We start from the raw sequence: 11645 nt of genomic DNA, 5'->3' as shown, positions 1-11645 counted from the left end.
AAGGACATCAACCAACCGAGCCACGGCCTGTTGACCCCACTATCATTCAGAAGGCGAGGTCAGTACAGGTGCATCAAAACTGGGACCGAGAGACTGAAAAACAGCTTCTATCTTAAGGCCATCAGACTGTTAAATAGCCATCATTAGCCGGCTACTCAAGCCTGCACCTTGGAGGCTGCAACCCTATATACGTAGAATTGTTAGATAGTACTGCAGTGTTGGAGCCAGAAAAACAAGCATTTCGCTACACCCGCTAAATATGTGTATGCGACCAACAAAATATGATTCGATTTGTAAAGCGCACCGCCATTGGACTCTGGAACAGTGGAAATCTTAACGCTACAGCATACAATAACAATATAGATGACTGTGTGCTCCCAACTTTTCCTGTTCCATCATGACAATGCCCCCATGCACAAAGCGAGGTAAATAAAGAAATGGTTTGTCAAAATCGGTGTGGAAGTGCCTGACCTCACTAATGCTCATGGCTGAATGGAAGCAAGTCCCCACAGCAATGTTCCAACATCTAGCAGAAAGCCTTCCCAGAGTGGAGGCTGTTATAGCAGCAAAAAAAGGGTGGGGACCAACTCCATATTAATGCCATGATTGTAGAATGAAACGAGCAGGTGCCCATATTCTTTTGGGCATGTAGTGTAGGAGACAAATTAAGATATGTTCAGCAAGCAACCGTGGGGACACACTGGTTGAATCAACGTTGTTTCCACATAACATTTTATTGAAATTGTCTATTCCACGTTGGTTTAACATCTGTGCCCAGTGGGAAGGTTCTCTTTTCTATTTGTCCTTCAAGATAGATGACCGCATGTCAGAGATCACTATTCCTTGACCGAAAACACAAAAATCTGTTTCAGAGTTTTTATTAGAAAAGGGAATTACAAAAACTTTGGCAAGTTCTGTGAATCAACAGCGGCGTTTGTATAAAATACATTCAATTTCAGGTGTGTGCTGCACTGCGCATGACACGTAAGCTGCATTGCTGACCTGAAGTCAGTTCTTTAGTACACTTCAAAGTGACATCTCCAACTTAAGGCTTAATGTAACGCTGAACAAACTTTCTGCGTTTACAGACGGTTGGAAAACAAGGCATCTGGATTGAATCAAACACATAAAACCACATGGCTCTGATATTTCCTCCTTAGCCGTTTCTAAAGCTAATCATTTGAGCTTGCAGCAACTACAAACACACTTTTCTTCCTCGTGTCACTGTTTCTAAATCAGTCCTGGACTATTTTCTGAGAAAACGTTATGCCCAGGTTTGTGCTATAGCACGATCTTTTACACAACACTAACTTTTCTCTTGAATTCTTCCACATGCAAAAAACTCAACCGTTTAGTTTTCATCCATTAGTGTCAAATTAAGATCCCCATACAGAGGACAGCTGCTATATCAGAATCTCTCATGGAATCATTTCAGTACATTTTCAGATACTACAGGATTCAAGTTCCCTTTTGCATAGTATTACCCGGCTAAATGCCGAAACCTGCCGACTCAACTCCTCCTCACCAAACAGTCTCAGATAAGTGCTTACTTGAATAACAGTAGAATTATTCATCATGATTGAGTCATACTACATGTTACCAGGCAAGGAGGAGTTGGGTATTAAAAGATGAGTTACAGTTGCCTCTTAACACCAGCTGATCATTTGCAGATGTTAACTGAAGACATACCAGTGCATTCTTTGAGACCTAGTTATCATCTGCAACTCCAACTCTCCCTCACAAAAATCAAGTGATCCTCCCCCAATATTTCCCCAAACACAAAACATTTATTGTGTGGGGGTTCATTGATTGGCAGGAGTGGTGACTCGATTTCGTCATCCTGAGTCAGAATCACTTGGGAGGACAGGAACGATGGGAGAAGTTATTTCCTTTTCTTGTTGAACTTAACATGTCCCCCTTTCTTTTTTTTAAAAGGACTTCATCCACAAGCAGGTCCTGTCGCCTCCATCTTCTTTTCCAGCCTCTCAGTGGTACTCTAAGTCCCTTCCAACAACAGAAGCCACATCTTTGGACTGAGTCACCAGTTTCGGAGAGTAATCCAGGGGAAGACAAATCTCTTCGCTTCGTTTAATTAAATAGGGTCATCGTGTGACGCTCAAGTGGCGCTTATGGTTCAACACGTCATGCAGCGACGTCTCATGTTGAGGGGCTGAGGATTTGGGTCGATCTGCAGGAGCAAAACACAAAGGTTTAAGATTCAATAAGTAGCCTAGCGGTTAAGGGCCAGTAACCGAAAGGTCGCTGATTCAAATCCCCAAGCTGACAAGGGGGATTTTTTTTTTAATGTATCTGTCGATGTGTCCTTGAGCAAGGCTAACTGCTTCTGTATGTCACTCTGGATAAGAGCGCTTGATAAATGACTAAAATGTAAATTGAGTGACAGAAGTGTGGAGAGTTCAGTTAATCAAAGAAGTGCATCCCTATTTTCACGAGAGTATTCCAAGGGGTGCTAGCTCACCTCGCAGTACACCGGAGGAGGTCGGAAGCGGAACTCCTGGACAAAGGCCCTGAGAGGGTGCTCCATAATCCCACTGAGGTCCTCCTCAGGATGGGGGGCCATAATGTTCAGCTCAGCCTCCTCGTCCGTCACCACAGAGCTGTAGTCAGGAGGAGCTGTGTGGGGAGGGAAAGAGGGTACAGATGAGTGAACCATTTTTTCTAAGGTAGGAGATTTTCAGGGGGACCTGGCATTGACACCGCTAAGTCTTGTATTACAATGAGACAGACACTTACGCTCAGGCTGCTCGGGGATGGCCATGCGGAGCCATTCCAGGTTAACACTGTACTGGCTGCTGACGCTGGAGGTGCGGCTACCAAAGGGATGGAGGGGGATGGTGCCCATGACCAGGGGCAGCTCTAGGCACAGCTTGGAGGTCCCAGGAACATCCACACACACCTAGGTGGTGGAGAGGGGAGAAAGCTTTTAGAACTACAGTAACCGACACATCAGTAGGGGTAAAACTACTACTGACTGATCTCTAATTAGCTTTTCATTATCAATCGGAGGCATATCCTCAACAAGGAAAATCAAATGAATGTGAATGATGTACTTTTAATTCTATCTATGGCTTGAACTCACCCTGAGCATGTATTCCACTTTGATGATGCGGCACTGCAGGATGGAGGGCCCGACAGGAGGGATCTTGATGGCGCGACCATGCCAGGTCTCCCTGCGCTGGGCGCCCACCACATCACCACTAAGCGTGGCCACCACCGCTTGCTTCTGCTTCATGGTGCCCCGGGCGATGAACGTCTGCGTCTGTGTGATGTAGGCCTTAGGCACCACAGAGCGTGAGGTGGCATTGTCAAACTCAGCAAATACAGGAATCACCTCACCTGGAAGATGAAGAATAGAGACTGTGAGGTGAGATTTGGTTCAGTTAAAATGAGTTATTTGCCTTAATGTTCAGTTTTCAGGGCCACTAGGATTAAAAGGTATGATTGGTTCTTACCTGGTGTGTAACCTTTACGATCGATCTTAGCGGTTATTGACACCTGTCCAAAATTGCGGTACCACACCCGTGCCATCTTGTCTTTAGTGCCAGCTTGGGGAGCCAATAAGGCTGGTGTGTTAATGTCAATGGGCTCGATGACTGTGAACTCCTTCTTGATCTTCCGCACTGTAGCCCAGGGCCTATGCAGCTTCACTTTCACCCAGTAGCGGATGCTGCCATGCTTGCCTTCGAAGGATGTCACCAGTGTCCTGTTGAAGCAACAAACAAAAAAAGAGTTTAAATAAACACCGATTGATTAGATATCAGTTGTTCTTTAATAACATGCAAGGATTTCATAGGTCCAAATCAAATGCAAATTAACATTTGCCTCCAGTGCATTACTGTATAATAATTCCAAAACCATTAATTCCAGAAAGGGATACTTACTCTTCAGGCAACTGGAAACTAAATGGGAATTCATGTCTTCCAGCAGAGAGGAGGGTGTGCTCGCCATTATCTGAAGAAAAATGAATAAAATAAGCATTCATTATTTGAAACCACTTCTGATCCACATTGATTACTGAATGAGGGCCTTTTGCTTTCCAAAGCAATGTACTAACTAAAATACATACAGGAGAAATCACTGAGTTTCTTTATTACAATGAACTGCAAATGCAGTTTTCCCTTTTCTCCTTAAACACAAAAGCACCATCACATGCCCTCTATACTGCTGGGTGCTCTTGAATGGGTATTTGCAGTCCCTTGTTTTTCTATATATTATAAAATTTAGGGCTGCATTCAGACAGAGTAAATTCTTAGAGTGAATCCAAACTCAATCTAATATGCATAATACTTTCAAATCCTTTGACAGGGTCAAGTGCATTCAGTGGGGTTAAGTACTTTTACTTAAGCAGCTGTTTTTGGGTTGTTTTTTTTTACTTCACTACATTCCTAAAAAATATGTACTTTTTACTCATTACATTTTTTCTGACACACAAAAGTACTAGTTACATTTTGAATGCTTAGCAGGGCAGGAAAACGGTCCAATTCACACGCTTATTAAGAGAACATCCCTGGTCATCCCTACTGCCTTTGATTTGGCAGATTCACTAAATACAAATGCTTTGACAGTAAATGATGTCTGAGTGTTTAGTGACCATGGCTATCCGTAAATATTTTTGAAATGTAAAAAATATATATATATAAAATTGTGCAGTCTGGTTTGCTTAATATAAGGATCTTTTAAATGATTCGTACTTTTACTTTTGATACTTAAAAATATTTAAAACCAAATACTTCAAGACTGTTACTCAAGTAGTATTTTACTGGGTGACTGTTACTGGAGTCATTTTCTATTAAAAGGTATCTTTACTTCCACTCAAGTATGAGCATTTTGTGCTTTTTCCACCACTGAGTGCTTAATTTTAATGAAAACATTTTTTTTCTTCCATGCTGCAAATTTAAACGTTAAAAATAAAACGTGTATATTTCACCTTTAACCAGGTAGGCCATTTGAGAATTTACCATTGAGAACACCCGAAAATGAAAATTATTACAGAATAACTAAGAAATAACAAAATACCTTCCCATGAGAGAAACCCTACACAAAACCCAGTTATGTACAATGAAAATACGTTTCTCGGGTAAAATTTGCCCAAGTGGTTTTGCCCAATGAGTTGCATAGTATGGAACACTTCATTGCTTTCATTCACCGATAGAGTGAATGACTAACCTGCTTGCAGAAGAACTTCTCTCCTGTTGAGATACTCCACTTCGTCGCTGTAATTTTGAGTATAGGCAGTACTGGACCCAGCCGAACGAGATTCGGTCCAATGCACTTTCGCAAAACCTTCTGCGTGCAACTTCAACGACTGCACTTTACTTTCTCCTGAAAGGTTCAAAACAACTTTTCCAGACACCACGTCCCCACTGCTGAAAACTGGAGGGGAATCGATTTCTGGAGAGTCGAAGACGATGTACAACCTTTTCAATTTGTCGAAAATCATCGTGAGGGTTGTTGATTCAAAACAGTATACTTATGTTAAAATGTTATTGTTCAAGTTGTCAAATAACGTTTCGGTACTATCTTAATATTATTGTCGCTACACTTGCAAAACAAAACTGATTAAGTAGTCGCGGCCACAGCTCCCTTTTGCACGATGTGGGCTGTCCTAATATATTATGTAAGGCCGCATAGAGGGTAACGGGCTAATAAACATCTTTCCTTGGTGTGGAGCGCTCGAGCAAACGGGGAAAACCGTGCCTGGTGATTGATGGTTACAGGTTCTTAGACGAAAACAGGCTTACTGAGCATGCCCGAAGGCTGCAAAGATCCTCCCTTTTGACGAAATAGTTTCACATTGCATAATAGTAAAAAGGGTATTTCAGCTTTTGCTCATGCCCATTTTTTGGTATTCTGTACATGTGGTCTATGCATTAATTTCTAGAAAGCGAACATGCCAATTATACATTTTTAAAGGCTGTAAATTCCTATAATGAATTATATTTGCATTGTTATTATTCATTAATGCACTGCATTGTTAGGGTGCAGCAAAATGCACACAAGCATTTTGCTGCACCTTTTATACCCATGGTAAACTTGGTATGTGGCGAAAACATTTGATTTGGTCATAACATTGATTTTTTTTTGCCAATTCATATAGGATACCACTTCAAGAAACCGTAAGAATAAGGGGAAAGTGCATGAAGATGAAAAGTACATTTTAAACTAATATTTTATACACATACACAGAACATATATTGAAGAACAATTAGTTACATGATCTCTAGATTGCAAAATCGGGTAACATCTTGTCCCCCCAAAAAACAGTTGTTTACCTTTGTTTCCTGAAAGCATGCAGGGTTATATACTGCCACCTTGTGGTGTGAACATGACACATGAAACAGCAGGGTTTCCCAAACTCGGTCCTGGGGTCCCCCTGGGTGCACGTTTTGGTTCTTGCCCTAGCATTACACAGCTGATTCAAATAATCAAAACTTGATGGTGAGATGGTTATTAGAATCAGATGTGTAATGCTAGGGCAAAAAACAAAATGTGCACTCAGAACCTGTACAGTACAACTTTATGATACCCTCTGCCTCCTGGTGGCTATATGAGTTTTTTATTTTAAGTGTCAGTCACGTAGGCCTCACCGTCTCTAATCAACTTTAGTCAGCTCTGATCATAGACTTCCTGTAGTGGCTGGGCAGATGAGATAAAAACACATACACAAGCATGATTTTGGATTTATACAGCCACATAGTATCAAATAATCAATGGTATGCAGACAAACTAACAAGTTAATGCAGTGCAAATATTTGTTTTAAATTGTACAGAAGGCCATAGCTACATGTTCAACAGTCTGGCTTGAATTTCTAAATATATGAAGGTGCACAAACAGCAGAACTTAATGTTTAGCAAATTAAGCCAGAGTTTATTCAAGCTAAACAAATAAAAAGTGTATTGCTGTGAACACAGTATCCTTATCAATCAGACAACCAAAGACAGTTGTAGTATCAGTACCACTATGAAGTTTCTCTAAACCGGATCAACCAGACTAAGGCATTGATCAACGCTTCATGTCTTGACGGGAGCAAAACTATTTTGCAAATCCATCTGACCACGGGAAAAAAGGGTAAGTTTATATTATGTATGAAATAATACAGTATGTCCACAGAATGTTTGCCCTGGAAAGTTTTAGTCCTTTGAAGGTTATAAAATGGCCTAACCATAAAATAATAAAAAAATCCTAATGAAATATCACTTCATAAGCTATTATACCAATAGATTTAGCATGATTAAAGTTTACTTTTATACATGTCTGAACACTGAAGTCCAACTACAGTGCATTTGGAAAGTATTCAGACCCCTTGACCTTTTCCACTTCGTTACATTACAGCATTGTTCTTAAATGGATTAAAATGCCCCCCCATAAATCTACACACAATACCCCATAATAACAAAGCAAAAAAACAGATTTGGAAATTTTAGCAAATTTATTTAAAAATTACCTGAAATATCAGATTGACATAAGTATTCAGACCCTTTACTCAGTACTTTGTTGAAGCACCTTCGGCAGCGATTACAGCCTCGAGACACCTGAATTTGAGGAGTTTCTCCCATTATTGTCTGCAGATCCTCACAAGCTCTGTCAGGTTGGATGGGGAGCGTCGCTGCACAGCTATTTTCAGGTCTCTCCAGAGATGTTCGAGCAGGTACAAATTCAGGCTCTGGCTGGGCCACTCAAGGACATTCAGAAACTCATCCCGAAGCCACTCCTGTGTTGTCTTGTCTGTATGCTTAGGGTCTTTGCCCTGTTGGAAGGTGAACCACCTTCCCAGTCGAGGTCCTGAGCGCTATGGTGCAGGTTTTCATCAAGGATCTCCAGATCTGTGCCTCGACACAATCCTTTGTTGGAACTCTACAGACTATTCCTTAAAATCTAATGTTATTTGTCACATGCCCTGAATACTTTACCGTGAAATGCTTACTTACAAGCCCTTAACCAACACGCAATTAAGAAAATATTTACTAAATAAACTACATTAAAAAAAATTAACCAATAAAATAACAATAAGGCTATACAGGGGGTACTGGTACCGAGTCAATGTGCGGGGGGTACAGGTTAGTTGAGGTAATTTGTACATGTAGGTAGGGGTAAAGTGACTATACATAGATAATAAACAGCAAGTAGTGGCAGTGTAAAATCAAAAGGGGAGGGGGGGTCAATGCAAATAGTCTGGGTGGCCATTAATTGTTCAGAGGTCTTATGGCTTGGAGGGGTAAAAGCTGTTAAGGAGCCTTTTGGTCCTAGACTTGGCGCTCCGGTACCACTTGTCGTGCGGTACCCGAGAGAACAGTCTATGACTTGGGTGACTGGAGTCTGACAATTTTTGGGGCCTTTCTCTGACACTACCTAGTATATAGGTCCTGGACCTCATGGCATGGTTTTTGTTCTAACATGCACTGTCAACTGTGGGACCTTATATAGACAAGTGTGTGCCTTTCCAAATCATATCCAATCAATTGAATTTACCACAGTTGTAGAAACATCAAGGATGATCAATGGAAACAGGCTGCACCGGAGCTCAATTTCGAGTCTCATAGCAAAGGGTCTGAATACCTACGTAAATAAGGTATCTGGTTTTTTTATACATTTAAAAACATTTCTAAAAACCTGTTTTCACTTTGTCATTGAGGTGTTGTGTGTAGATTTAGAAGGATTCTTTATTTAATCCATTTTAGCATAAGGCTGACAAAATGTGGAAAAGGGGAAGGGGTCTGAATACATTCCAAATGCACTGTATTAGTCGGGTAAAGGATTTTTAGGGGGTGTATTTCAACAGATTTCTGTAGAGGCTGTTTACCTAGCTGGGACTCCAGATACAATCTATCAGTTAATTGTTTTTCGATTCATGGAGATCTTCTTGATTTGAAATAACAAACAAAGCCTAATCAAAGTCAGTAATAATATAACTTACCTACACATTAAATCTTGAGTACTTTTGGAGGTTCTCTGGAATAACAAAAACCTTGCTTGACAAGTTTGCATGTAAAGAAATGAGGACTTAATTAATGTGCAGTATAGTGAAGATGAAGGGTTGGGGGGGTGTCCTGTCCCTCAAGCTCCCACGTGTTGTTTTCCCTGTTGCCAGACAGAGGCACTATTTTTTTTTAACCCCCAGCCCTTTTCAGACAAGCAACTGCCTCTGCTTGGGCGTCTCCACTCGCACTTCCTTTTACAGAAGTTTATTCTATCCAAAAGCACTATTCACAGTTGTCTATCAGTCATAATGAAAGAACATATAAAACCCATAAATCAAGACTGTAAATTGCCATGACTTCCCAGTAACAGGACTGCTCTATTTATTTACCTTGCCGTCTGATGTCCTACACTCAGAGAAAAAAGGGGGGGAAAGTGCTATATATATAACCTACAAGGGTTTTTCAGCTGTCCCCATAGGATAACCCTTTGAAGTACCCTTTTTGGTTCCAGGTAGAACCCTTTCCACAGAGGGTTCTACCTGAAATCAAAAAGGGTTCCACTATGGAGACAGCCGAAGAACCCTTTTGGAACCCTTTTTTCTAAGAGTAAATCCAATTCCTATAAGCATGTTGGTGCTACACGTGAGCTTCATTCACACACAACCAAATGTAAAATATTACCTTCATGCTGTAAAATATTCTCCAGAGTTTCGTGCCTCTAAGAATGTAATTTTCTAATAGGTGTGCATTTTTTCCCCCATGGCCATAAGTAGGGCATGTGTCTTTACTGTGTCCTACAGTAGGCTTGGTGAAATCCAAGATGCACTAGGCTACTTTTAGAGATAGCTTTTTAAAACAGGCAAACAATTAGTCCCATTCATTGGCTCAAAATTAAAAGGAAATCACTATATGCTACACCTTAGAAATAGTTTAACATTGTTGAGAAATAACAAAACAGTTGAACAATGACCAGAGTGCTTTTTCCATGAGAAGACTACTTACCTCGGATGAGATGTTGCCTCTTCCTGAAGTAACTGATCTTGGAAGTGTAGTCGTTGTAAACGGCATTCATGCCTCCACTGCGATTCTCAAGCCAGTGGGCAGTGGCAACCCCTCTTCCAAGGGCCTTCATGGAGTCCACTTTCGTATCCCTGTTGAGCTCCAAAACGACCTTTCCGGACAGTATCTCGCTGCTGGCATACACAGCATCGCCCGGTCCGTCGAACTCCAGCTTAAAACTTTTGATAGTATTGAACGTCATTCCTTGGAGGGGAAAATAAAGATTTTTTACCACAAGAAAATATAGCCTGAGACATAAATAACTGAAGGAGCCGAGAATCGTCAATCACACGATTCTAAAACTGAATATATATACACTAAATTAAATTACACTGTTTTTAAATCAAATCTTTCACACCAGCTGATCAAAAGTCTGTCAAAGAACGCAAACCAAACCTACCTTGAAAAACAATGGGAGATGGTGAATTCGAGGTGTCAGGCTGTCTTCGCTGACTGTTATATTTATATTGTACAATGTTTCTACCACATAATTTCGACGCACAGATAGGGCAGGTTCCGTTTACACGCCAATTAGAATAAAGCACATTTGAGTCACGTCGCCCACTCTTGGAGACGAGCGTGGACAGAAAGCGACAACTGCAGAGATATTAGAGAAAGGATGAGATAGGAATCCCATTGGCAATGGATGGAAAAACGAAAAATTCCTCATCAGCAGACAGTCAACCAATCGCGTTCACGTTGTCATGTTGCGTCACGCAGTTGATAAATTAATCGTCACGCAAACCCTTTCTCAAAGTCAGGGTATGAGTCGAGAAACATGCCTATTTTCGTCAAAAGTACGTAATATCACGATTCCAATGCTATACGATATTAGAGAACAAGTTAATTATCTCACATCTTGGATGTTCAATGGTGTACTTATTGTGTACGAAATTCATGCTAATGTTGTTGTTTTTGAGCTCGGGCCAAATTGACTTCCATTCAATCCATGAAGGAGAGCTCTTCTTGTCCCACAAATGCACCGTGCGCCCCATTGACAAAGCACGGGCAACGTACACAATGAGAGGGGCAACGTACACAATGAGAGGTACAACAATTCAAATTGAGTTTCCTATCTCCTCAAAAGTATCTGACTACTTTTTTCAGTACGTGCTTGAAATGTAATTGGTTTACGAGATGATTCGCTCATAGATTGCTGTCCAATCCTTCCCTCCCTCATACATGAGTGCACAAATGTATGTGCAATACGCATCAACCGTATAAGAAAATAGATAATGCATTGGATGCATAAGATATCAATGCATGGAATAAATCAAATCAAATATTCATATGTAATAGGTTTAGGTATTAATTTATGAAAATATAGATTAAAATAGAAGAATATTCTCCCATATTTCACATCGGCCACACTCTTCCCCTTTTGATCTCTTCCTTTTTCCGCAGCAACCAGTGATCCTGGTCAACAGCATCAATCAAACAGTATAGCTTCCGTCTCTCTCCTCGCCCCAATCTGGGCTCGAACCAAGGACCCTCTTGCACACATCAACCACAGTCACTCACGAAGCAGAGCAAGGGGAAAAACTACTTCTAGGTCTCAGAGCGGGTGACGCCACCGACTGAAACACTATTAGCGCGCACCACCGCTAACCAGCTAGCCATTTTACATCGGCCACATATATACCTGT

At 41.0% G+C, this 11645-nt stretch overlaps 1 protein-coding gene across 2 annotated transcripts; it reads right to left on the bottom strand.

The window, feature by feature from the left end:
• Nucleotides 1-862: 862 nt before the first annotated feature.
• On the bottom strand, nucleotides 863-10554 carry LOC135524663 (arrestin domain-containing protein 2-like). Of its 2 annotated transcripts, XM_064952396.1 has the most exons (8): nucleotides 10400-10554; nucleotides 9943-10203; nucleotides 3903-3972; nucleotides 3474-3724; nucleotides 3101-3357; nucleotides 2755-2917; nucleotides 2480-2634; nucleotides 863-2188 (listed from the first exon to the last, which is right to left on the bottom strand). In XM_064952396.1, exons 2-8 carry the CDS (start codon nucleotides 10199-10201, stop codon nucleotides 2135-2137), a joined length of 1209 nt encoding a protein of 402 aa, XP_064808468.1. In that variant the 5' UTR covers nucleotides 10202-10203; nucleotides 10400-10554; the 3' UTR covers nucleotides 863-2134. The 2 variants fall into 2 exon arrangements, with proteins under 2 accessions (XP_064808468.1, XP_064808467.1); XM_064952395.1 differs by lacking the exons at nucleotides 9943-10203; nucleotides 10400-10554 and adding an exon at nucleotides 5188-6087.
• Nucleotides 10555-11645: the final 1091 nt, after the last annotated feature.

This window comes from Oncorhynchus masou, chromosome 31 (genome assembly GCF_036934945.1).
Source record: "Oncorhynchus masou masou isolate Uvic2021 chromosome 31, UVic_Omas_1.1, whole genome shotgun sequence".
In the NCBI taxonomy this organism is placed as follows: domain Eukaryota; kingdom Metazoa; phylum Chordata; class Actinopteri; order Salmoniformes; family Salmonidae; genus Oncorhynchus; species Oncorhynchus masou.
Note: the sequence above shows the minus strand (reverse complement) of the source record. Positions and strands in the feature narration are given on the sequence as shown.

Excerpts from the sequence above, each read along its gene's own strand:
- LOC135524663 (XM_064952395.1), bottom strand. The coding sequence starts at position 5,461 with ATGATTTTCGACAAATTGAAAAGGTTGTACATCGTCTTCGACTCTCCA. Across the intron at positions 2,918-3,100 it reads AAGTGGAATACATGCTCAGG|GTGTGTGTGGATGTTCCTGG; the intron begins GTGAGTTCAAGC and ends TCCACCACCTAG. Across the intron at positions 2,635-2,754 it reads CATCCCCGAGCAGCCTGAGC|CTCCTCCTGACTACAGCTCT; the intron begins GTAAGTGTCTGT and ends CTCCCCACACAG.